The sequence below is a fragment of the Ranitomeya imitator genome, chromosome 5 (genome assembly GCF_032444005.1).
Source record: "Ranitomeya imitator isolate aRanImi1 chromosome 5, aRanImi1.pri, whole genome shotgun sequence".
NCBI lineage: Eukaryota > Metazoa > Chordata > Amphibia > Anura > Dendrobatidae > Ranitomeya > Ranitomeya imitator.
In genome coordinates, this window is record NC_091286.1 from 120,317,294 (window position 1) to 120,345,183 (window position 27,890).

At 40.0% G+C, this 27,890-nt stretch overlaps 1 protein-coding gene across 1 annotated transcript in view; it reads right to left on the bottom strand.

Annotated features, from left to right (window-relative positions):
- Positions 1-27,890, bottom strand: part of RASGRP3 (RAS guanyl releasing protein 3) — a 168,886-nt gene that overhangs the window by 88,429 nt on the left and 52,567 nt on the right. The window contains exons 6-9 of the mRNA XM_069769109.1: positions 10,141-10,288; positions 8,143-8,316; positions 2,649-2,765; positions 1,486-1,761 (exon numbers count right to left, since the gene is read on the bottom strand). Of these exons, the coding sequence (XP_069625210.1) occupies positions 1,486-1,761; positions 2,649-2,765; positions 8,143-8,316; positions 10,141-10,288 (715 nt within the window). The remainder of the gene's footprint in view (positions 1-1,485; positions 1,762-2,648; positions 2,766-8,142; positions 8,317-10,140; positions 10,289-27,890) is intronic.

Consider the following 27,890-nt stretch of genomic DNA (forward strand, 5'->3'; position numbering starts at 1 on the left):
GGCTTGGGAGGTTGATCTCACTGAAAGATTGCCTTTAAGGAAAACCTATCAGCTGATTTCTGCTGACCAAAGCACACTAGCATGAATCAGTGACTGACTGATTGCAGGACTGCATGCTGGAGCAGTCCAGAGAAAACACAGACGATCTGGCTAAGGAACATAGACAGAGACAAGTCCGGTGCCAGCGCTGCTAGAGGTGATTGATAGGTTTTCCTCTATAGCAGAAACCTGCTAATCACCTGTGTGGTTCTGGAGAGAGGCCGGCCTGAGGTGGTACTGGAGTAGTCTCGTCTCTGGATATTGTCCATGACCAGATCTTTTAACCATATAAACGCAGGAGCATTTCAAAGAAAAATATACTTGGCTGCCTCAGGCTCTGATTTATGCTGCTAGTGGTTTGGGTAGTATGATTCAGCTTACAGGTTCACTTTAAAGGGAACCTGTCAACATGAAAATGCGGTTCAATCTGCAGGAACCAACTTATAGAGCGGGGAGAGCTGAGTAATTTGATATAATCTTTAGTGAGAAAAGATTCAGTATAACCTGTGTTTTAATCATTTACTCATCTGCGCTTTGCGGGATTTTGGGCCCAGTGGGCATCCTATCAGTGATGGACAGCATTCCTATTATAAGTGTGCATACGGAGATAGCTGTCAGTCACTGATAAGACCGCCCACTGCACCCAAAACCCCACAAAGAGCAGATGATTAAATGATGCAAACACAGATTGTACTGAATCTTTTCTCTTAAAGCAATATATCATTCTCTTCGGCTCCCCCTGCTCTAGCTCTACAACATGGTGCCTACAGACTGAACTACATTTTCATGGTGACAGATTCCCTTTGAAGTGAACCTGTCATCAGAATTTTGGTAGTGGCATTGTCAAGTTGGCGCCGTTATACTGAGATTCTCGTGCTCCAGGGCAGCCTGCGGGCAGGTCTTTATTTGGTGCTCTGTTCTTATATTCATACTTATGGGGTTAAATGACAGATGACTGAACCTTCAGTGGCCCGCCTCCTATTTTAAATACTGCACTTACGCAGTTCATGGTGTGGTCTTTGTAAAAAAAATGCAACTACAGCAAAATAACGCTGGCGTTGGCATATGCGCAGTAGCATTTATCACTTGCCGATAGATGATACTGCACAAGCGCCGCCACCGGCACCATGTTATTGGAGGGAAAAAAAATTTTTATGCAGGAAAAAGGCGCTTGAGTGACCTGTTATGAGTTGAGAACAGAGTCCAAAAAAAGACCCTCCGCACAGGCCGGCCAGAAGCACGAGCATATCATTAACTGAAAACTGAAAATAAAGAAAAAATCATTTTAATCAGTATAAGAAGGCCGACCTGACACTGTCTGTAGTTTACTGAGCACAATCCTGCCGACAGGTTCCCTTTAAGTCTAAACCTTTTGGCAGGGGTTACTACTACTATATTTGGCTTGCTAAATGGACATAATGTAACAATGCTGAATAAAATACATACTGTTAGAAGGTTAATTAAATCCATACTGGTTTCTAGATGATGTGAGGCACTCTGCAGTGAAACCAGTTCATTGAGGGTGACATATAACTGCTGCATTTTCACTGTATTTACTTTGTTGTCATCAATCCAGTCAGGGAAAATAACATGCACGGCTATTAAGTCTTTTAAATGAACACCTAGGATGGGAATCTTGAATCCTTCACACTCTGCAAAGGCTTTTCGATAATTACAGTAGTTTCCATTTGATGAGACCAGCTCAGTCATTTCATTCCACACCTGCAAGACAAGTGAGAAAATACTTTATTGATAAACCAGACTGGGTTTTTCACTTATTCTATTGAACGTGAAATGTGTCTTATCATTTGATTTCACAAACTATAAGAAAAAGTATACAGCATTTCCTCAAGCCTTGTTGAGCATCCCGCTTCTAAGAAAACTTACATGGGTATAATCAAAGTAGCCCAGTTGCAGGTGCATTTTTATTAATGTTCTTCATTTTATAATATAATTATAATACACAGTTGAATGACAGCTTGTGGAGTTCCTACAGGTCCATATAATTTGCCTAGGCACCCAATATCTCATCATTTGATGTTGCCAAGATACATTTTATAGTGCCAAATCCGTGATACAGCCTGCCATATTACACATAATAGTTCTTCTCCTGTAGAAAGTCAATGCGTGACCCTTTATTATATTTTTAACAGTCTGAGTTTCAAGATTATGCTCTTGACCCAAGTGCACTTAAAAAAGTGAATGGTGCCATAAAAAGTGCACAAGGATGTGGTCTATCGCTCTCTGCACCAAAAGGAGAAGACCAATAGACCTTTCCGAATTCCTCGGTTCCAGAAAGGCACATTGTCAGGGATTGATGGACACCCTTCATTGCCAAAGTTTAGGCAGAGCTAGTTGTGGGCAAAAGAGAGAGAGCCAGTGTACATTGTCCTCCCTTATTGGAGAAGAGCCAGGATCAAGCAGAAGGGCTGCAAACTCCCGTCCTTGACCAATTAGGTGGCAACCCATAAAGGAACCACCCTCCAAAAAGTATTTGTGATGAGGACACACAGTGAAAACAATTAAAATAAATAGTGAAAATTTCATATTCAATGTTAAAATATTTTCTATGTCATTGCAGATTTCAGAATATATATCTATGTATATACCTTTGTAACATCAGAACTGAGGTGTGCATGAGTATCCTTAAGGCGAGATATAGAGCTATGGCTTAATCCACCAACCACAGACATCAGTGTGTTGAAGTTCTGGAGATCCAGTAATTTCTGCAGTAAAATAAAAGAAATGAAAAATAACCCTCCGTCACATACAACTGATCTGACAGGCGCTTCTCTTTTACTTTCATTTCTCCTTCCTCACCAGATTGTGAGGAAACCCCCTCCCTCCAGGTAGTCTCCTGTCTCTTGAAGGTCTGTGAAACCTGATATCACAGTTGGATTTCAGAGCTTCAGGGGAGAGGATATAGCTGCACAGATCTCTCAGGCTCATTGTATGTGAATACGTCACATTCAGTAAGGTTGGTATTTTATGTTTTTATTCATCACAATAGTTTATTTAGCTTGTTTTATGAATGTATAGCACAAAATGTGAGGATATTTCATAGAAATAAGGGAGATTTTATAAAAGAAAGTGTGCTGCTCAGGCATATACAGTAGTTCCCTAACATATTCCTTCTCTTGCTTCAGATTATCTGCTGAAATGGAGAGGAAAATGTACAATTTATCCAAACAACTTGATGTTGAGGAAGTAACAAACATGCTGTTAGATGATAGAGACCTCACACTGAATGAGGATTTAGGAGAGGAAAGTGAGATTGATTCTCATGATGAGGTGGAAGAATGTGTCCTGGATTCTGAAACAGAGCAAGATGGTGACAGTGGTGACAGGGATCTTGAAAACAAGCTTGAACCACTCCGTAGATGATTGTATCTGAAAAAATTGGCCCATGAACTAGTACTTGGAGAGCTACGCAGGAGAAGCGTGAAAACAATCGGTGTCCCCTCTCGCCTTCAAGTTCAGCTCAAAAGGTTCCGCCCAGAAGATGATGGTGAAAAGTCACCATCTGCACCACCTCACAAAAGAAGGAGATGCACCACCTGCCAAACGGAAAGCGGAACCAGAAGGCTTTCAAATTATGAATGTCTCAAATGTCATAAAGCAATTTGCCTGACACATGCAAAAATGGTGTGTAATTCTTGCTATTTGCTCTGCAAGTGTGACTTTTCTGGGGAAACCTCAGCATCTACTTCTGATTGAATATGTTTTTAATAGTACTTAAGGTACCTTAAAATTAAGTTTGTGTTCAAAAATTTTCTTTGTACATTTTTTTGAGAGAGTCGAACTGGGGACTATTGGGCGGGAGTTTTGAAAAGTTTGTATTTCATAGTTATTAGTTTTATGTTAAGTAAATGTTTTTTTTTGCAACTGATTATGTGTAGTCTCTTTTATTACATCCCTATGAAGGTCACTGATCACTTTTAGAGCACTGAAATTGCAAACATTAGATATTATAGGTATTTTTCCAGCAGGCGCCTGACAGGCACATTGTATGTGAACTCGTTAGTCCGAATATTGTATGTGACGGAGGGATAAACTAGTACCTGAGATTACATGCACTATACAATCCCTTGGTAGTTTTTTGCTACTATAGCACTCTATTTTCATTGATGCATTGCCATTAGAATTCGAAACTTTAAAAACTTTACATATGATGGTTTAGTATTACAATAAAAACAGGAAACCCAATTGACAAAAATCCCCCTCTAGATGTACATATTGCCAAAACAACATTGAAGCAAGGATAAAAGCAGACCCATTTAATTCAATTTAAAAATATACAGAGGGTGAAATAAGTTTTGAACATGTCACCAATTTTTTAAGTAAATATATTTCTAAAAGTGCTATCGACATGAAATTCTCACCATATGTCAATGACAACCCATCCAATCCACACAGGCAAATAAATCAAACTATAGATGTCCATAACTTAAAGGAAACCTGTCCTGTGGTCGGCGCTCATAGCAATGCTGTAATTCTGCTACATAGGAGCGATCTGAGCATCGCCCCTATGTAGCAGAGCCAATCAAGCTGTGCCAGCTTCTAGCCTCCCATGAAGGCTTCTGAAGCATGGCAAAAGTAAAAAAAAGTTTTTAAAAATATGAAAAATATAAAAAAATATAAAAGTTCAAATCACCCCCCCTTTCGCCACATTCAAAATAAACAATAAAAAAAAACATACACATATTTGGTATCATCGCGTTCAGAATCACCTGATCTAGCAATAAAAAAAGGATTAACCTGATCGCTAAACGGCGTAGCTAGAAAAAAATTCTAAATGCCAGAATTAAGTTTTTTTGGTCGCCATGACATTGCATTAAAATGCAATAACGGCCAATCAAAAGAACGTATCTGCACCAAAATGGTGTCATTAAAAATGTCAGCTTGGTCCACAAAAAATAAGCCCTGCCCCAACCCCTAATCACAAAAATGGAGACGCTACGGGTATCGGAAAAGTGCACTTTTTTTTTAGCAAAGTTTGGAAATTTTGTTCACCATTTACCGTAAATAAAAAATAACAAGTTTGATGTCTATGAACTCCTAATGACCTGGAGAATCATAATGTCAGGTCAGTTTTAGCATTTAGTGAACCTAGCAAAAAAGCAAAACAAAAAACAAGTGTGAGACTGGACTTTTTTTGCAATTTCACCGCACTTGGAATTTTTTTCCTGTTTTCTAGTACACGACATGGCAAAACCAATGATGTCGTTCAAAAGGACAACTCTCCCCGCAAAAAATAAGCCCTCACACGGCCATATTGACAGAAAAATAAAAAAGTTATGGTTCTGGGAAGGAGGGGAGCGAAAAATGAAAACGCAAAACCGAAAGTTAAACCGGGGTGTAAGGGATTAATTCACACCAATTTTGGGTACATAAAACATTTTGATTGCTTTTTACTGATATTTCAGAAAGGTGTTCTTGCAAAAAAAATTCTGGCATTACACTTGTACTGATTAATTGATTTTGTATTTTCATAGATTGTATTTTTACAGACATAGTGTTACCAAATATGTAATATATATTTTATTTACAGTTAGGGCCAGAAATATTTGGACAGTGACACAAGTTTTATTATTTTAGCTGTTTACAAAAACATGTTCAGAAATACAATTATATATATAATATGGGCTGAAAGTGCACACTCCCAGCTGCAATATGATAATTTCCACATCCAAATCGGAGAAAGGGTTTAGGAATCATAGCTCTGTAATGCATAGCGTCCTCTTTTTCAAGGGACCAAAAGTAATTGGACAATGGACTCTAAGGGCTGCAATTAACTCTGAAGGCGTCTCCCTCGTTAACCTGTAAGCAATGAAGTAGTTAAAAGGTCAGGGGTGGATTCCAGGTGTGTGGTTTTGCATTTGGAAGCTGTTGCTGTGAGCAGACAACATGCGGTCAAAGGAACTCTCAATTGAGGTGAAGCAGAACATCCTGAGGCTGAAAAAAAAGAAAAAATCCATCAGAGAGATAGCAGACATGCTTGGAGTAGCAAAATCAACAGTTGGGTACATTCTGAGAAAAAAGGAATTGACTGGTGAGCTTGGGAACTCAAAAAGGCCTGGGCGTCCACGGATGACAACAGTGGTGGATGATCGCCGCATACTTAATTTGGTGAAGAAGAACCCATTCACAACATCAACTGAAGTCCAGAACACTCTCAGTGAAGTAGGTGTATCTGTCTCTAAGTCAACAGTAAAGAGAAGACTCCATGACAGTAAATACAAAGAGTTCACATCTAGATGCAAACCATTCATCAATACCAAAAATAGACAGGCCAGAGTTAAATTTGCAGAAAAACACCTCAAGAAGCCAGCTCAGTTCTGGAAAAGTATTCTATGGACAGATGAGACAAAGATCAACCTGTACCAGAATGATGGGAAGAAAAAAGTTTGGAGAAGAAAGGGAACGGCACATGATCCAAGGCACACCACATCCTCTGTAAAACATGGTGGAGGCAACGTGATGGCATGGGCATGCATGGCTTTCAATGGCACTGGGTCACTTGTGTTTATTGATGACATAAGAGCAGACAAGAGTAGCCGGATGAATTCTGAAGTGTACCGGGATATACTTTCAGCCCAGATTCAGCCAAATGCTGCAAAGTTGATTGGACGGCGCTTCATAGTACAGATGGACAATGACCCCAAGCATACAGCCAAAGCTACCCAGGAATTCATGAGTGCCAAAAAGTGGAACATTCTGCAATGGCCAAGTCAATCTCCAGATCTAAACCCAATTGAGCATGCATTTCACTTGCTCAAATCCAGACTTAAGACGGAAAGACCCACAAACAAGCAAGACCTGAAGGCTGCGGCTGTAAAGGCCTGGCAAAGCATTAAGAAGGAGGAAACCCAGCGTTTGGTGATGTCCATGGGTTCCAGACTTAAGGCAGTGATTGCCTCCAAAGGATTTGCAACAAAATATTGAAAATAAAAATATTTTGTTTGGGTTATGTTTATTTGTCCAGTTACTTTTGACCTCCTAAAATGTGGAGTGTTTGTAAAGAAATGTGTACAATTCCTACATTTTCTATCAGATATTTTTGTTCAACCCTTCAAATTAAACGTTACAATCTGCACTTGAATTCTGTTTTAGAGGTTTCATTTCAAATCCAATGTGGTGGCATGCAGAGCCCAACTCGCGAAAATTGTGTCACTGTCCAAATATTTCTGGCCCTAACTGTACTTTTAATTTTTTATTTCTTTCTATATTTAAAAGGAAGGTGATTTGAATTTTATATTTGTTATTTTTTATACTTTGAAAAACTTTCTTTTTTTTTTTACTATATAATTATGTCCTCTTAGGTGACTTGAACCTGCAATTGTTTGTTCTATATACTTCAGTATATATCAGTATTGCAGTACATACATTCATTGCCAAACGTTTTGTGACTGACTTAAATTTTGATTCTCAGAAAGTTTGCTGCTTCATTGTTTTTAGATGCTTTAGCCAGAAGTTTATTTTAGTGATAACTAAGTGGACGGTTAACAAAACTTTGAAATTTTGAGTTCATGGATGGGGAACCCTCCAGATCATAATCTCATTGAGCAGCTGTGGTAAATCAGCAAAAAGCAGGTGGACAAGCAAAAACACAGAAATTGTGATAATCTCCAAGAACTGGTTAGACAAGAATGTGTTGCCATCAGTCAGGATTTTGCCCAAAGGCCAATATCCAGCAAGGGCAAATTGCAGTAGTCTTAAATTATTATTTAAGGTTTATGGTTCAACTCTTTAAATATTAAGTCTCTGCATAAACGTGATGTCTTTGTCAATAAAAGTGTAACTACCTATATAATGCTTATAATTGTACTTCAGTAACCATAGAAACCTCGGACTAAAAGATCTAAAAACAATGAAGATGGAGGTCTCCAATGAAGACCAGCCAGTGGCTGGGCTTCATAGGAGTCTCAAGATGGCAGACATGGGGCACTTCAGCCGGACTCAGCTGCCAACTCAACTGCTTGATAATTCATTGCTTCATGGGTGACTTTCCCATTTAAATCAGCCGTATCACATGGTGATTATGTCTAGTATCAAGATACCCTCATAGCAGAATATATATAAATGTAAGAAAATAAATTTTACCTCAGCCACATTGATGTACTTTGTAATGACTTCTGCTCTTTGCTGTGGGCTTGGCTTACTTAGAACCATAAGCTGAACCCACTTTGAGATTCCATTAAATAAAGCGATAGATCTCTCCAAAGTTGGGTTATCTACTAAACTTCCATGGATTACATAGCTTTGGTAGTCTGTAAACTGGTGAACAACAAAAGTATACAGATACAATTTAGTCTGTGTAATATATGAAATGAAACGGCTTGGGAGCAATTCTTCAAAATTTTTGTGCCTGATTTCTGGTGAAAAAAACATAAAAAAGACGCATTTTTCTACACAAACAGGAGGTTCTAAAAAAATGTGAAGTTGTCGAAGCTGGGGTGGGATGGGGTATGATGGGGTATGGAAACCACCGATACGCTGCAAATCTTACGCCGGCAGTGCACACCTCATCTGATTCGTTAAAAAGCGAATTAGGAGCACCTGCTCCAACACACCCCATCATCAAGACCGGCAAGAGAAATTGCCTTGTTGACCACACTTGCGTTCAGGAATTTCTTTGTCTGATCTGTACTAGGGACAAGCAAACAGAATTCTTGCCCAAAATGGATTAATTTCATAATTGATGGAAATTGAAGTAGAAAATGCTCAAATAGCTATTATTAGGTCCATCTGGATTTTTTAAAAAAAAAATTAGAGCAGGTATTGTAATGGAAAAGGGGACATTATACAGAATATTTTTTTTCCGGTGTTAAAGCTGACACAAAAACCCAGATGGACCAGATAATAATCAATGGGATCCCTCTGCTTTTGTCTATATCAGTTATATCATATATTTCAACATGAATTCCATTTAATTGCCCCTAAAACATAATGTCGTGGAACACAAGTGTAAACGGAACCTACATTTTTTTTAAAAAACAAAAAAAATGCACAACCAAGGCATCGGCAAATCTGTAAGCTGAAATTAATATGTTGACTGGTCACCCGTTACTACTACTGTGTAGGCCCTGTACCATGCCATCCTACTATAGATGATGAGTTGTTACAGGTTGGGCTATTATTTTTATTGGACTTGTACTCCCAGGATTGTTAACATATTGGGCATTGTATTTTGCATTTGATATATTTATCATGTATGTATTTAATGAGACTTTTTTTTAAATTGACAAGAGAAAGTGCATCTATCACATCTTGTCACTTTTTAAGAAACTTCTCAAAATGTAATGGTAAAAGTGTCACGTTTTTATTGGGAGAATAATCTGACAAAATGAGAGTTAATTGACAGCTCCTGAAAACTGAATTCAAGAATATCAATCAATATTTTTATATTTTCTAATTGAAATCTTCTTTAATAATTGTCCTATTTATTATGAGTGCATAAGCCACAAATCAATCATATAGATTATATTTAATATTCAGGCTTGGACTGACCCACAGGAGGACAGGTAAATTCCCAGGTGGGCCCTGTACAGGTCCCATTACATGAGCAGTAGTTGGCAAAATACGCTTAATTCACTGTGTACAAAGATAGCATAGCATCTCATCATTCATGTAACAAACCGTTATGTTTATTACTATATAGAAGCATAGGTAAATTTGTGAATGAGTGATGTAATTTTGCAAGTAAATTAATAGTGGGCCCACCAGTGCCAATGATATTGGTGGACACTGGGCAGCCTAGTCTGACACTCTGTATACAGTAATAATTATGGATGACTAGGCTTATCAGGCTTTAATATTTAGGTTATTATGCTACCTCTCAAAGATATGAAATGAAAAGCAATTTCCCATAGTAAATTCGGTAACATTATCAAACACAAAACTCATGGAGCAGAATAAAGTCTATGTAAACAGATGGGTCCCGTATTGTAAAGAGTGCCGGCAGTCATGGTAGTTGTGCTTGTTTGGCCCTTTATAGGGAGTATTACAATTATTAGGGGATTAGTATCTATTATTTGGAAAGAAAATCGAGTTTGATGATTTCTGCTTTTTTAATGCATATAAAACAACATCTATCCTTACAGATATTCTTCTGAACGCTTTATATTCAAGAAATGTTAGGTGCTCCGCCAGTTCCACAGGCTCCAGATGGTCGAACAGAAGGCAAACCTTTCCCTTCTTTGATGTTTTTTTCCTCTGTGTGACTCTTCGCATCCAGTCATAAGATGGGCTGAAAACAATAGTGACAACACAGACTGTCACCACAAAATGCCGGAATCAATAAACAATTAACAATGATCTTACTGTGGTGCCTCCATTTCAATGTGTCCCTCTGACCACATCACCTTACTACAAAAATACATGAGACATACATTTTTGTTGATATGGTAATTTAGATAATGACTGTCTTAATATTTAATAGAGAAAGTTAAAATCACAATAGCAAGCTGATATCACATACACATCATAATAGCTATTTTACCGAATACTAACCCCAAATATACCGTACATCGTAGCCCAATCCAAAAGGGCAATTGGAAATGAATATTAATAATAATAATAATAATAATAATAATAATAATTTCAACAACATTTCCCAGCATTGTGTAAGCCATCTATCCCAGATAGAACAAAATAAATTTTGTTATGGATCGATATATTAGTATTGAAAGTTTTTGAAAGACGAGCCATAGATCAAGTGTTGTTTCATCATATGAAGTCCATACCTAAAATATTGTCTTCCTAGCAGCACATAAAAATATACTGATATCGATCTTGTTATTTACTGTGCATTCACTGACAGTGAGTGACCCATAGGGACCTATATAAACAAGCCAACCACAGACTTTAAACGATCGCTATTCGGCTATATACAAGCTGATTGGCCGGCATTAATGGCCTTTTTAGACTAAGTCATCATAATTCTATGCATACAGATCAATAGATGATACAATCGTCCTGTGCGCATAGAACAGGGATGGGGAATTTCTGTCCCATGGGCCGTATATGGTATATGATACAATTTGATTTTGCCCTTGGGCAGACAAGACAAGTTGTGGGCTACAATACTTAACTGCCTATTCTTCCCCTTTTTCCAGCCGCCATCCCTTTTATTTTTTCTGCAGAATACGCAAACATGCAAGCAACACTCAATATAGCACACCACTGCAGTGTATCCTATGTGATATATAGAACCATCCCAGTGTGATGAATACAGCAGTCTCAGCATATCCTATGTGATGTGTACAGCAGTCTCAGTGTATCCTCTGTGATATATGTACAGCAGTCACAGTGTCTCCTATGTGATGTACATACAGCAGTCTCTCGGTATCTTATATGATGTATATACAGCGGTCTCTGTGTATCTTATGTGATACATACAGCAAAGTCTCAGTGTACCTGTATAATGTAAAGCAAAACCAAAGAAAGAAGATGAAGAACAATTTGCATATGTCCCATGTAGAGTATACTAACTTGTGTATACATGTGGCTCATTTCTTTAGTTTTGCAATAGCTAAATGTACTTTGTACAAACAGGGGCATGGCCAATTTTTTTGAGCAAGGTATTCAATGAATATACTGTAACTTCCCATGACCAAGAGTCCGAACAGTTGGACCGCGGCCCTGCTTCTGCCCCATCTACATTGAGGTCGCCAGACACAAGGTGAGGTTTTAATACTAGAGGATAGGACCATCCCAATTGGGGTACAATTTGTCGTGGTGGGACGGATTTTACAAAAATATTGTTAACTAAGAACCCTGTGTTATTTATATGTACTAATACAATTTATTTACTTCCTTACAGCAGATGTTGTCTGTGTAATATAATCAGCAGTCTCAGTATATCCTGTGTGATGTATACAGCAGCATCTCAGTGAGTCCAATTTGACTACATATAGCAGTTTCAGTGTATCCTATTTGATGTTTATACCTCATTCTCAGTGTATCCTGTGTGATATATATACAGCATAGTCTTAGTGTATCCAATATAAAGCATTGTAAAGAATATAAAGCAGTTTCAGTGCATACTATGTGGTGTATATACAGCAGTCTCAGTGTATCCTATATGATTTATACAGAAATTTCAGCATATTCTATGTGATATCTACAGCAAACTTAATGTACCCTATGGGATGTATACAGCAGTCTCGGTGTATCATATGTGATGTACAGTTGTGCTCAAAAGTTTACATACCACGGCAGAATTTTTGCTTTCTTGGCCTTTTTTCAGAGAATATGAATGATAACACCAAAACTTTTTCTCCACTCGTGGTTAATGGTTGGGTGAAACCATTTATTGTCAAACTTCTGTGTTTTCTCTTTTAAAATCATAATGACAACCCAAAACATCCAAATGACCCTGATCAAAAGTTCACATACCCTGGTGATTTTGGCCTGATAACAAGCACAGAAGTTGCCTCCAGAAACAAGAGGATACATTTTGGACAGCTTAATAACACACCTTTGTAATTGCTAATGATTTTGTGATTAGAAAGTCAGTTGCAAACCACAAAAAGTAATATTCTTTTTTAATTGTGATTGAAATTTCATAACTTCTTCACACTCAAAACTGCACAATACACATATTTTGTCTACATATTAAAGGGATAATTTTTGGATGACTTATAAAAAAGCCATGGCTTCTTTATTTAGCAAAATGAAAAGCTCTTTATACCCTCCCAAACAGGTGCAATTGTTGCATCCAACTGTGTGAATATGCTATGGCTTCTTCCATTTATATCATCTGTAAACAACAATGCATGCATCTGCATTCCCCAAAATAGATAATTTTTAGACCATTTCTACAATTTACATAGCCTAAAAAGTCTGAAACCGCAATTGTCAAATATGCTGCATGTGTGCTTGCATTTCAAAGCTCAAAACATGTTCAATTGACTCCAAGGCGTACTCACAGTGTTATACACATATTGTCCAGTCAAATAGGGACTTTTTATTTCTGAAGATCGTGTGAATTTATTCACCATGAATCCATTTCGGGGGTAAATTCGGCAATCTCAAATTGCAATGTCAAAACAACTTGTGCAATGTCAAAACTATGTTTAACTTCTTTTACAGGGAATCTGTCACGGGGTTTTTGCTATGTCATCTGAGAGCAGCATGATATAGGAAAAAAGATCCTGATTCCAACAATTTATCAGTTTACGCAAACAACACAAGGGCACATGTAACAAGGATTGTACATGCGACATCTGGCTTTGGAAGTTAGATCACCAGTTTCCGACTTAGAGTTTCTAAATATAAAACAATGCTTGCAGGAAGTGTGTATTGTGTGCTCGATCCCACAACAGACTCACTGATATAAGCCATGGCAAACATACAGTGCAAAAGTGAAATCTACAGATAACAGAGGGCGGCTGCTTTGGTCGAGAGACATTTTAAGAAATCAGAGATATACATGAATTTGTTACTTTCTACACACTAATAGAGGAATCCTACAAGGCAATTCATTAGCCAGGTACTATGTCTTAAGGCATAAATCAAAATGATGCAACAATGATGAGACACTAATGTAAAGTGCAAACAAAACTAGGAATGATATTGAAGAAGAAGGGATCCCGAATTCCCGAGGAGACCAATAAAGTGACCAATACAACTCCAAATGAAATCACAAAATTTATTGAAGGATAATCTTAAAATACATTTTCAATACATTGAAAGTAAGAAGCAAATAATTCGTCAAGCATGAAAGCACATCAGAGCTAAAGAACAATACATGTAAACTTAAACTCCATAATAACCAATACATATGTCTATGCCAATCTTAGATGCATAATACGCAATGTAAGGCAAACTAAATAGTAGTTGTCATACATGTATGTATGCATGTAAATACTAAAATATACAAAAGGGTATTCCAAAACCAGAAGTATAGTCATAACTACGTCATCAAAAAGTTATATACAAATTAGCATCATAGGCAAAGAAGCATAGAAGAATATAAATAAAAACTCACTAAATATATATATACACATATATATATATATATATATATATATATATATATATATATATATATATATAAATATATATATATATATAATTGTCTAAGGGTTTTTCTGTCTGACTGTCCTGGAAATCCCGCGTCTCTGATTGGCCAGGCCTCGACCAATCAGCAACGAGCACAGTATCGACGTAGATGTCATAATGGTTGCCATGGCGACGATGATGTCATAAAGGTTGCCTCGACCAATCAGCGAAGGGCACAGTCTGCCGCGAATTCTGGAATCATCATTGTTCATATACTACGGGGACATGCATATTCTAGAATACCCGATGCGTTAGAATCGGGCCACAATCTAGTATATATATATATATTGTTATATTTTTGACTAAAATGTAGATTATTCTTTTATTCTATAAACTAATGAAAACATGTCTCTGAATTTCCAAGCAATAAATTTTGTATTTATTTTCTGAAAATGAGAAATGGTCAAAATAACAAAAAAATGCATTGCTTGCAGACCTCAAATAGTGCAAAACAAACATGTTCATAATAATTTAGAAACAACAATACTAATGTTTTTACTCAGGAAGAGTTCAGAAATTAATATTTTATGGAATAACCAAGATTTTTATTTTCAGACTAGCTGAAGAGCCCGGCGTTGCCTGGGCATAGTAAATATCTGTGGTTAGTTATAGCACCTCACTTCTCTTATTTTCCCATCACGCCTCTCATTTTCCCCATCACATCTTTCATTTTCCCTCTCACAGCTCTCATTTTCTCCCTCACACCTCTCATTTTCCCCCTCACTCCTCTTATTTTCCCCCTCACTCCTCTCATTCCCCCTAACACTTGTCATTTCGACCTCACATCTGTCATTTTCCGATCACTCCACTATTTTCCCTATTTCACTATTTTCACATGCGTGTAGCAACTTTTTGTGTGTCGAGTTGCATGTGACAGGTTAGTGTAGCAAGTTGTGTGCAGCAAATTTTGCGCATGGCGAGTCTTGCGCGTGGCGAGTTTTATGTGTGGTGCCTTTTGAGTATGTACAAGTTTTGTGTGAGGCAACTTTTGCATGTGTTGCAACTTTTGTGCATGTGGCAATCTTTCCGCGGGTGCAAGTTTTGCGTGTGGCGAGTTTTCCCAGGAGGTGAGTTTTGCACGTGTGGCGAGTTTTGCGTGAGCCTAGTTTTGCATGTGGTGAGTTTTGCGCATGGCGAGTTTTGAGCGGCGACTTTTGTGTTTCGACTTTTATGTGGCGAGGTTGGTGTATGTGTGGTGAAATGTGTGCTGTGGGTGATATGTGTTCAAGCACGTGGTAGTGTGTGGCGCATTTTGTGTGTGTTCATATCCCTGTGTGTGGTGAGTATCCCATGTCCGGGCCCCACCTTAGCAACTGTACGGTATATACTCTTTGGCGCCATCGCTCTCATTCTTTAAGTCCCCCTTGTTCTCATCTGGCAGCTGTCAATTTGCCTCCAACACTTTTCCTTTCACTTTTTCCCTATTATGTAGATAGGGGCAAAATTGTTTGGTGAATTGGAAAGCGCGGGGTTAATATTTCACCTCACAACATAGCCTATAACGATCTCGGGGTCCAGACGTGTGACTGTGCAAAATTTTGTGGCTGTAGCTGCGACGACTCCAATACTTTTCCTTTCACTTTTTCCCCATTATGTAGATAGGGGCAAAATTGTTTGGTGAATTGGAAAGCGCGGGGTTAAAATTTCGCCTCACAACATAGCCTATGACGCTCTCGGGGTTCAGACGTGTGACTGTGCAAAATTTTGTGGCTGTAGCTGCGACGCCTCCAACACTTTTCCTTTCACTTTTTTCCTCATTATGTAGATAGGGGCAAAATTGTTTGGTGAATTGGAACGCACGGGGTTAAAATTTCACCTCACAACATAGCCTATGACGCTCTCGGGTTCCAGACGTGTGACTGTGCAAAATTTTGTGGCTGTAGCTGCGACGGTGCAGATGCCAATCCCGGACATACATACATACACACACACACATACACACACACATTCAGCTTTATATATTAGACTAGCTGAAGAGCCCGGCGTTGCCTGGGCATAGTAAATATCTGTGGTTAGTTATAGCACCTCACTTCTCTTATTTTCCCATCACGCCTCTCATTTTCCCCCTCACATCTCTCATTTTCTCCCTCACACCTCTCATTTTCTCCCTCACTCCTCTCATTCCCCCCAACACTTGTCATTTCGACCTCACATCTGTCATTTTCCAATCACTACACTATTTTCCCTCACTCCTCTTATTTTGCACTCACACCTTTTCATTTTCACCTCACACCTCTCATTTTCACCTCAGTATATACATGTTTGTCATCTCCCTTATATATAGTATACACCTGTATGTCATCTCCTGTATATAGTATATACCTGTATGTCATCTCCCCTGTATATAGTATATACCTGCTGTGTGTCATCTCCCCTGTATATAGTATATACCTGTATGTCATCTCCTCCTATATATAGTATATACCTGTATGTCATCTCCTCCTATATATAGTATATACCTGTATGTCATCTCCTCCTATATATAGTATATACCTGTATGTCATCTCCTTCTATATATAGTATATACCTGTATGTCATCTCATCCTGTATATAATATATACCTGTGTGTCATCTCCCCTGTATATAGTATATATCTGTGTGTCATCTCCTCCTGTATATAGTATATACCTATATGTCATCTTCTATATATAGCATATACATGTATGTCATCTCCTCCTGTATATAGTATATACCTGTAGGTAATCTGCTCCTGTATATAGTATATACCTGTGTATCATCTCCTCCTGTATTTAGTATAAACCTGTATGTCATCTCCTCCTGTATATAGTATGTACCTGTATGTCATCTCCTCCTCTATATAGTATATACCTGTGTGCTATCTCTCCTGTATATAGTATATATCTGTGTGTCATCTCCCCTGTATATAGTATATACCTGTGTGATCTCCTGTATTAGACCTCTTTAACACTTTATTTGCTCAGTATTTTTACCTCAGTATTTGTAAGATAAATTGGCAGCCTGATAAATCCCCAGCCAACAGGAAGCCCTCCCCCTGGCAGTATATATTAGCTCACACATACACATAATAGACAGGTCATGTGACTGACAGCTGCTGTATTTCCTATATGGTACATTTGTTGCTCTTGTAGTTTGTCTGCTTATTAATCAGATTTTTATTTTTGAAGGCTAATACCAGACTTGTGTGTGTTTTAGGGCGAGTTTCGTTTGTCAAGTTGTGTGTGTTGAGTTGTGTGTGGCGACATGCATATAGCGACTTTTGTGAGATGAGTTTTGTGTGGCAACATGCGTGTAGCAACTTTTTGTGTGTCGAGTTGCATGTAACAGGTTAGTGTAGCAAGTTGTGTGCAGCAAGTTTTGCGCATGGCGAGTTTTGCGCGTGGTGAGTTTTATGTCTGGTGCCGTTTGAGTATGTGCAAGTTTTGTGTGAGGCAACTTTTGCATGTGTTGCAAATTTTGTGCATGTGGTAATTTTTCCGCGTGTGCAAGTTTTGCGTGTGGCGAGTTTTCCATGAGGTGAGTTTTGCACTTGTGGCGAGTTTTGCGTGAGCCTAGTTTTTGCATGTGGCGAGTTTTGCGCGTGGCGAGTTTTGAGCGGCGACTTTTGTGTTTCGACTTTTATGTGGCGAGGTTGGTGTATGTGTGGTGAAATGTGTGCTGAGGGTGGTATATGTGTTCAAGCACGTGGTAGTGTGTGGCGCATTTTGTGTGTGTGTTCATATCCCCATGTGTGGTGAGTATCTCATGTCGGGGCCCCACCTTAGCAACTGATCGGTATATACTCTTTGGCGCCATCGCTCTCATTCTTTAAGTCCCCCTTGTTCACATCTGGCAGCTGTCAATTTGCCTCCAACACTTTTCCTTTCACTTTTCCCCATTATGTAGATAGGGGAAAATTAGTTTGGTGAATTGGAAAGCGCGGGGTTAAAATTTCACCTCACAACGTAGCCTATGACGCTCTCAGGGTCCAGACGTGTGACTGTGCAAAATTTTGTTTCTGTAGCTGCGACGCCTCCAACACTTTTCCTTTCACTTTTTTCCCCATTATGTAGATAGGGGCAAAATTGTTTGGTGAATTGGAAAGCGCGGGTTAAAATTTCACCTCACAACGTAGCCTATGACGCTCTCAGGGTCCAGACGTGTGACTGTGCAAAATTTTGTGGCTGTAGCTGTGACGCCTCCAACACTTTTCATTTAACTTTTTACCCATTATGTAGATAGGGGCAAAATTGTTTGGTGAATTGGAAAGCGCGGGGTTAAAATTTCACCTCACAACGTAGCCTATGATGCTCTCAGGGTCCAGACGTGTGACTGTGCAAAATTTTGTTGCTGTAGCTGCGACGCTTCCAACACTTTTCCTTTCACTTTTTTCCCCATTATGTAGATAGGGGCAAAATTGTTTGGTGAATTGGAACGCGCGGGGTTAAAATTTCGCCTCACAATATAGCCTATGACGCTGTCGGGGTCCAGACGTGTGACTGTGCAAAATTTTGTGGCTGTAGCTGCGACGGTGCAGATGCCAATCCCGGACATACACACACACACACATACACACATTCAGCTTTATATAGTAGATTTCATATGTCCTGGCATGCTTTCCACCAGTCTTTCATACGGCTTTTGGGTGACCTTATGCCACTCCTGGTACAAAAATGTAAGCAGTTCTTCTTTGTTTGATGGCTTGTGACTATCCATCTTCCTCTTGATTACATTCCAGAGGTTTTCAATGGGGCTCAGGTCTGGAGATTGGGCTGGCCATGACAGGGATTTGATGTGGTGGTCCTTCATCCACACCTTGATTGATCTAGCTTTGTGGCATGGTGCATTGTGCTGCTGGAAAAACTAGTCCTCAGAGTCGGGGAACATTGCCTAAGCAGAAGGAATCAACTGTTTTTCCAGGATAACCTTGTATGCAGCTTGATTCATCCGTCCTTCGCAAAGATTAACCTGCCCAATCTGTTTGCTTTTAGACTTTTGCAACATTATCAGACTTTTTATGTGTTGTAGAGACCTTTTGCTGCTCATCTGTGGTTTAACACTGTCTGAGATGGAAAGGTGCACCATGAACTCATAGGGTAGCTACAGTAGCTGAAGTAGTTGGCATTAGCAAGATAGTTTTTAGCTCTAGTAGACACCTAACTTGTATTATTTTGCTCTATGACACATTGCCAACAAGACTCCACATATAACCAGTCTCCTTGCTGAAAGCCAGATTGTCATTCAATACTTTACACAAGGGTCCAGTTTGTCTAAAAAGACATTTAGCTGAATTGGGGACTGACTAGCTGATAAAGGACTTGTTTTGACTTCTTGGTGTTCACTTGTCTGTCACTTCTCTGGGGAAAACCCAGCTGTTAAGGAGGTGGAGGGTCCTTAAGAATGATAACAGAGAACTAGCAGAGAAGCTGAAGGCCAAGACCTCTAAGGTGGTATTTATTGAAATACTGACAGTGCCATGAGCGTCATTAGAAAGATGGAGGGAGCTTAGAAAGATAAATAAGTGGCTTAGAAATTGGTGCAGGAAGGAAGGGTTTGGGTTCCTGGGAACTGGGCCGACTTCTCTGTAGGCTACCAGCTTTACGGTAGAGAAGGGTTGCACCTCAATGGGGATGGTAGCTGTACTTGGGGGAAAAATGTTAAGACGGATGGAGGAGCTTTGCTAGGATCTGGGGGGTGGCAGTTTAGTTGTACTAATAAGGGGATAGATAGAGTAGACAAAGGGAGTGGGACACTAGAGGTTAATGAGGAATTATGGGGGACTGGGACATCCAAAGAAAGCAGGGAACTGAGTAGCAGTAACAAATGTGATCATAATATTAAATGTCTGGGTAACAAACATAGAAAGTTACACTTCATTTAGAAAGGACAGGAAAGATAAAAAATGTGGAGGGCTGTGCAGCTTTGTAAAATCCAACTTAAAACCTGTGCTCAGTGAAGACATTGGGGGAAGTCAAAGCAATGTAGAGTCACTATGGGTAAATATACATGGAGATGGCAATAATGGAAGCCTGCTAATTAGAGTTTGCTGAAAGCCTCCTAATATACCGTATTTTTCGGGATCTTGGTGCTGAGATCTCCATCTGTGCTTGCTCCGCCCCCGGCATTCATTTTTCCAGAGTCCACCTCATAGGAAACCATGTAAGTGCAGACACTCTTTGCTTTCACAAAATGTTGACAGAGTGCCGTAGCACCGAACACCCGCAGCTGCACGCCGCACATCCGAACACCATCTCATGCCAGCCTGTGGTCTGCAGCAATGGCCCACTCTTGCCTCCTCCAGTAGCGACCCTTGGACCCAGCTTCACTGCAGCCACCATCCCCGTTAAGCAATAAGATGCATGGATTATAAGAAGCACCACCATTTTATTTAAAAGGCTTTTTTCCTATTTTTCTCCTCAAAATTCAGGGTAGCTAAACAGGTAGTGGATGAAATGCTGCAACCAATTAAAAATCAGGTAATCTGTTGGATCTGGTTCTGTCAAATAGACCAAATACAATTATAGATCTACAGGTCAGGGAACATTTAGGAAGCAGTGACCATAATATGGAAAGCGTCAATGTAATTTTCAATCAAAACTTTCAAAAGTAGAAATGCCAAAACCTGGAACTTTAGGAAAGCTGATTTCAACAAAATTAAGGGAAGAGCTTAATCGTGTTGACTGAGACCATGTCATGATAACTTGGGATACCGAGCATAAATGGGGCATTTTTAAGGAAATACAACTAGAATCATGCAGAAATATATACCTTCTCGTAATAAAATGTTGAGGAATAAAAAGAAACCATTATGGATAAATAAAACAGTACTAAGTTTAATAAGACAAAAACAAAGGGCATTCAACATCTTGAAAGCAGAGAATCCTTAAAAAGCATTTCATGAGTACAAAGATCTAAATAAGAAATGTAAAAATTAAATCGAGCTGGCAAAGTTATCTAGAGAAACAAATCACCAATGACTTTAAAATAAATCTCCCAAATTTTTTATAAATACATCAATACGAAAAAGAAAAAAACAGATGGTATTGGCCCCTTAAAAGACGACAATCACAAGGTAATAAAGAACAAAGAATAGGCTGAGATATTAAACAGGTACTTTTCATCCATGTTCACCAAGAACTGTCTGTTAAAGGGATCATTCAACGAGGCAGAAAACAAAGTTCACGACCTGATATAATTAGTTTAACACAAAAAGAAGTACACCTACCTCTGAGCAATTTAAACATTGACAAATCCCCTGACCCAGATGGCATTCATTCACGGATACTGAGGGAGCTGAGCTCAATAATTGACAGACCACTGTATCTCATATTCTTAGACTCTCTTGTAGCAGGGATTGTGCCACAGGATTAGAGGATGGCTGATGAGGTACCAATATTTAAGAAAGGTAAGAAAGTGGATAGAGGCAACTACTGCCCAGTAAGCCTGACATCAGTAGTGTGCAAAGTTTCTGAGGGCATTATAAGAGATGACCTGCAGAGATTTATTGCAGAGAATAATGTAATAAGTGACAACCAGCATGGATTCATGAAGAATAAGTCGTGTCTAACCAACATGTTGGGTTTCTATGAGAAGGTAGGTACAAATACAGATGTACAGTGGGGCAAAAAAGTATTTAGTCAGTCAGCAATAGTGCAAGTTCCACCACTTAAAAAGATGAGAGGCGTCTGTAATTTACATCATAGGTAGACCTCAACTATGGGAGACAAACTGAGAAAAAAAAATCCAGAAAATCACATTGTCTGTTTTTTTATCATTTTTTTTGCATATTATGGTGGAAAATAAGTATTTGGTCAGAAACAAACAATCAAGATTTCTGGCTCTCACAGACCTGTAACTTCTTCTTTAAGAGTCTCTTCTTTCCTCCACTCATTACCTGTAGTAATGGCACCTGTTTAAACTTGTTATCAGTATAAAAAGACACCTGTGCACACCCTCAAACAGTCTGACTCCAAACTCCACTATTGTGAAGACCAAAGAGCTGTCAAAGGACACCAGAAACAAAATTGTAGCCCTGCACCAGGCTGGGAAGACTGAATCTGCAATAGCCAACCAGCTTGGAGTGAAGAAATCAACAGTGGGAGCAATAATTAGAAAATGGAAGACATACAAGACCACTGATAATCTCCCTCGATCTGGGGCTCCACGCAAAATCCCACCCGTGGGGTCAGAATGATCACAAGAACGGTGAGCAAAGATCCCAGAACCATGCAGGGGGACCTAGTGAATGAACTGCAGAGAGCTGGGACCAACGTAACAAGGCCTACCATAAGTAACACACTATGCCACCATGGACTCAGATCCTGCAGTGCCAGACGTGTCCCACTGCTTAAACCAGTACACGTCCGGGCCCGTCTGAAGTTTGCTAGAGAGCATTTGGATGAGCCAGAGGAGTTTTGGGAGAATGTCCTATGGTCTGATGAAACCAAACTGGAATTGTTTGGTAGAAACACAACTTGTCGTGTTTGGAGGAAAAAGAATACTGAGTTGCATCCATCAAACACCATACCTACTGTAAAGCATGGTGGTGGAAACATCATGCTTTGGGGCTGTTTCTCTGCAAAGGGGCCAGGACGACTGATCCGGGTACATGAAAGAATGAATGGGGCCATGTATCGTGAGATTTTGAGTGCAAACTTCCTTCCATCAGCAAGGGCATTGAAGATGAAACGTGGCTGGGTCTTTCAACATGACAATGATCCAAAGCACACCGCCAGGGCAACGAAGGAGTGGCTTCGTAAGAAGCATTTCAAGGTCCTGGAGTGGCCTAGCCAGTCTCCAGATCTCAACCCTATAGAAAACCTTTGGAGGGAGTTGAAAGTCCGTGTTGCCAAGCGAAAAGCCAAAAACATCACTGCTCTAGAGGAGATCTGCATGGAGGAATGGGCCAACATACCAACAACAGTGTCTGGCAACCTTGTGAAGACTTACAGAAAACGTTTGACCTCTGTCATTGCCAACAAAGGATATATTACAAAGTATTGAGATGAAATTTTGTTTCTGACCAAATACTTATTTTCAACCATAATATGCAAATAAAATGTTAAAAAAACAGACAATGTGATTTTCTGGATTTTTTTTTTCTCAGTTTGTCTCCCATAGTTGAGGTCTACCTATGATGTAAATTACAGACCCCTCTCATCTTTTTAAGTGGTGGAACTTGCATTATTGCTGACTGACTAAATACTTTTTTGCCCCACTGTAGGTAATGCGGCTGATGTGATTTATCTGGACTTTGCAAAGGCATTTGATGCTGTACTACATAATAGCCTTTTACTGAAGCTCTGGAAGCAGGGACTAGGGGAAACTATATGCAGATGGGTAAGGAATTGGCTAAATGACAGGAAACAAAAAGTTGTCATAAATGGCATGTTCTCTAAATGGGATATAGACAGCAGTGGGGTTCCACAGGGATCTGTGGTAGGACCAATTCTTTTTAACCTCTTTATTAATAAAATTGTGGATGGGATTGAGAGTAAAGTGTCAGTCTTTGCTGATGGCACCAAACTATGTAGGATATTAAAATCTGATCGTGACATTACATTATAGTGAAACGATCTGAATAAGATGTCTGAATGTGGCAAACGAGATTTAATGTAGATAAATGTAGAGCAATGCACCTAGGATGGAACAATCCTATAGCTGCATATACATTAAATGGGAGTATACTCAGGACTACAGAACAGGAGAAGGCCTTGGGTATTCTAGTTACAAGTAAGCTGAGCAGCAGTACTCAATGCCAGGCAGCAGCTGCAAAAGCAAACAAGATTTTAGGATGTATGAAAAGAGAGAGGAAAATCCTGCAATCCCAACGTATTATTACCCCTTTATAAATCACTGGTGAGGCCACATCTAGAATATGGGATCCAGGTTTGGACTCCACATTTTAAAAAGGATATTCAGAAGTCAGAATCAGTTCAAAGACGGGTAAATGAGATACAGTGGATGGAGGGGCTCTCATATGATGAGAGGTTGGAAAAGTTGGGCTTGTTTATCTTAGAAAAAGACGCCTCAGATGAGATCTCATTTACATGTATAAATGTATGTGTGGCCAGTACAAAACACTGCCACATGACTTATTCCTTCCAAAGACCATACTAAGGACCAGGGGGCAATCACTACGTGTGGAAGAAAGGCGATTCTGGCAGCTAAATAGGAAAGGGTTCTTTACAGTTAGAGCAGTCAGAATTCTAAATCCTCAACCACAAGAGAAAGTAATGGCAGACACTATAACAGCTTTTAAAAAAGGGCAGGACGATTTCCTTGATACAAGTAACATTGGGGGTTATTGTTAATTTAGTGACAAAATTTACAATTGGTGGAGAAAGGTTGAACTTGATGGAACTAGGTCTTTATTCCACCTATGTAACTATGTAACCAACCAAGTTTATTGGTTTAGTTTATTGATTCATTTGATTACTCTGCCCCTACTTATTTGCATGCAAACATAAGGTAGCACAGTGTTCTCGTGGACCCCTTGAGCATAGCTGTATCTACATTTGTTTTGTTGAGCCTCAGAGGTGCTGATATCTGATAAAGAGAAGCTGACATAGACTACCACACAATTTCTTTCTCTCTTACTGTAGATGGCGTACGGCATGAACACTTCATTAATATATTATTATCCAGCTCTATCACACAATTTATTTCTCTCTTACACCATCATAAACATAAAACAATTGTGGCCAAATAACCATCCTCTCTTGATGTGCTTTTCTTGCCAACATGAACCAATCCTTAAATTCTTCTAGTTGATTCACTATTTTTATTTTTAAGAAGAATACATCCATGCAAATGTATAATGATTTACAATCAATGTCTATTGCTCCAGCCACTACATACAACTGCCCTGTATTCATTATTTCTACTGAGAAATTCAACAATACCACTTCGTATGCTTCATCGTCTTCCACTTGCCATCTTGATGCTTGATTTTTTTTCCATGCTGTCATATTACTCTTATTAGATTGGATTTCTATGGCAGTGTTTTATATAATGCACAACCAGTTTCCCATCTAACTTCTTACTTGAAATCATGCTCTCTGAAGTCATTTTCCTATAGGTTTCATCAGCCTGTTACACCACAGAATTTTCCTGTGTGACCCCAACGTTAAGATGCTGAATCCAGGCAACATTTTTCAGATTGTTTCCTATAGATGGCACATGTAAAATCTGTCTCCCGAGTCCTCACCAGAAAAAGTCAGGAGAGCCACAGAAAAGTATCCTGTTGTCAGTAGTTAGCAAACACTGGTTATGCTGTTAAAGCAAAGGTTTCTTTAAAGGGCAAAACTTTAAGGGAATCTGAGAGCTAAAACATTCTTCACAATCAACGGCAGCATTTATCAGACACTGGCTACATGATTTCAGCCAGATGTTGAGTTTCAGAGAAAACATACTTTAAAAGATGCAGAGGACTAAAGGTACCGTCACATTAAGCGACGCTGCAGCGATATAGACAACGATGCCGATCGCTGCAGCATCTCTGTTTAGTCGTTGTGTGGTCACTGGAGAGCTGTCACACAGACAGCTCTCCAGCGACCAACGATGCCGAAGTCCCCGGGTAGCCAGGGTAAACATCGGGTTACTAAGCGAAGGGCCGCGCTTAGTAACCCGATGTTTACCCTAGTTACCATTGTAAATGTAAAAAAAAAAAACACTACATACTTACATTCCGGTGTCTGTCGCGTCCCCCGGCGTCAGCTTCCCTGCACTGTGTAAGCGCCGGCCGTAAAGCAGAGCAGTGACATCACCGCTGTGCTCTGCTTTACGGTCGGCCGGCGCTGACACAGTGCAGGGAAGCTGATGCCGGGGGACGTGACAGACACCGGAATGTAAGTATGTAGTGGTTTGTTTTTTTTTACATTTACAATGGTAACCAGGGTAAATATCGGGTTACTAAGCGTGGCCCTGCGCTTAGTAACCCGATGTTTACCCTGGTTACAAGTGAAGACATCGCTGGATCGGCATCACACATGCCGATTCAGCGATGTCAGCGGGTGATCCAGCGACGAAATAAAGTTCTGGCCTTCTAGCTCCGACCAGCGATGTCACAGCAGGATCCTGATCGCTGCTGCGTGTCAAACACAATGATATCGCTATCCAGGACGCTGCAATGTCACGGATCGCTATCGTTATTGTTCTAAAGTTGCTCAGTGTGAAGGTACCTTTAGCCACATGGGAAACTAGTCTGACTGGTGGATTCCCAATGGCTTCTCCCTGTCCACTGCCTTGGAGTGACAGGTCTCTCCCCACACACGCAGAGTTAGGATACCGTCACACAGTGGCACTTTTGTCGCTACGACGGTACGATTCGTGACGTTCCAGCGATATCCATACGATATCGCTGTGTCTGACACGCAGCAGCGATCAGGGACCCTGCTGAGAATCGTACGTCATAGCAGATCGTTTGGAACATTCTCTCGTCGCTGGATCTCCCGCTGTCATCGCTGGATCGGTGTGTGTGACACCGATCCAGCGATGCGTTCGCTTGTAACCAGGGTAAACATCGGGTTACTAAGCGCAGGGCCGCGCTTAGTAACCCGATGTTTATCCTGATTACCATCGTAAATGTAAAAAAAAAAAAACGTACATACTCTCATTCCGGTGTCCGTCAGGTCCCTTGCCGTCTGCTTCCCGCACTGACTGACTGCCGGCCGTAAAGTGAAAGCACAGCACAGCGCGCTGTGCTGTGCTTTCACTTTACGGCCGGCAGTCAGTCAGTGCGGGAAGCAGATGGCAAGGGACAGACACCGGAATGTAAGTATGTAGTGTTTGTTTTTTTTTACGCTGGTAACCAGGGTAAACATCGGGTTACTAAGCCCGGCCCTGCGCTTAGTAACCCAATGTTTACCCTGGTTACCCGGGGACTTCGGCATCATTGGTCGCTGGAGAGCTGTCTGTGTGACAGCTCTCCAGCGACCACACAACGACTTACCAACGATCATGGCCAGGTCGTATCGCTGGTCGTGATCGTTGGTAAATCGTATAGTGTAACGGTACCCTTAGACCCACCACTGAAAAGTTGCGAAGGGGAGAATCCACTATGGACCCACCTATCTGACAAGTCTCCTGTGCGTTATGGTCTTGATGACTTTTAAAGTATTTTTTCTCTGAGACACCACACCATTCCATAGTCAAAAGTAACTAGATGAAATCATATAGCCAGTGTCATACATGCTGAGATGTCAGGTTCACTTTATTTGTGTCACCAGAGTTCATACGTAAAGGTAACCTGTTATGTCAGAAAGAACTATTTACCTCCAAATATAGGGTTGGTATGCAGGAAAATAGTGTTACAATGCTGCCCGGCCGCCATAATGAAAGTGCGGCTACTGAAAGAAAATGATTTTGTTTCCTCCTGGGAGTCATCAGAGTTCAATCATGGTGCGTATAAGGAGCGGTTACAGTCACCGCTTAAAGCATTGCTGATGATACTGTGATTGACTTGATTGACAGCTCGCGCTGCAGCACATCTGTGACCGTGACAGGTAAGTTCCTTTTCCAAATACATAGGTATTAATGTGGAGCTGATCCCCCTGGAGAAATAAAACTGCTGCTATTTCCCTCAAGTTCGAGCAGCAACAGCCTTGGATTGCGGGGTATGTGACTACTCCTGTCCGTGATCTCTCCTTATTGAATTTCACTGTACAACATCACCGTACGTGCACTAGTTTCTACTGGTGCACACAAAATTGTTGGATGTTTCTGATGGACAAATCTATTCACAAATTTTTCCATAAGCAGCCATGTTCCAGACCAAAGAGCTGTACTGTGATGATGTAGCTCTTTAGAAATGACATTGAAACTGC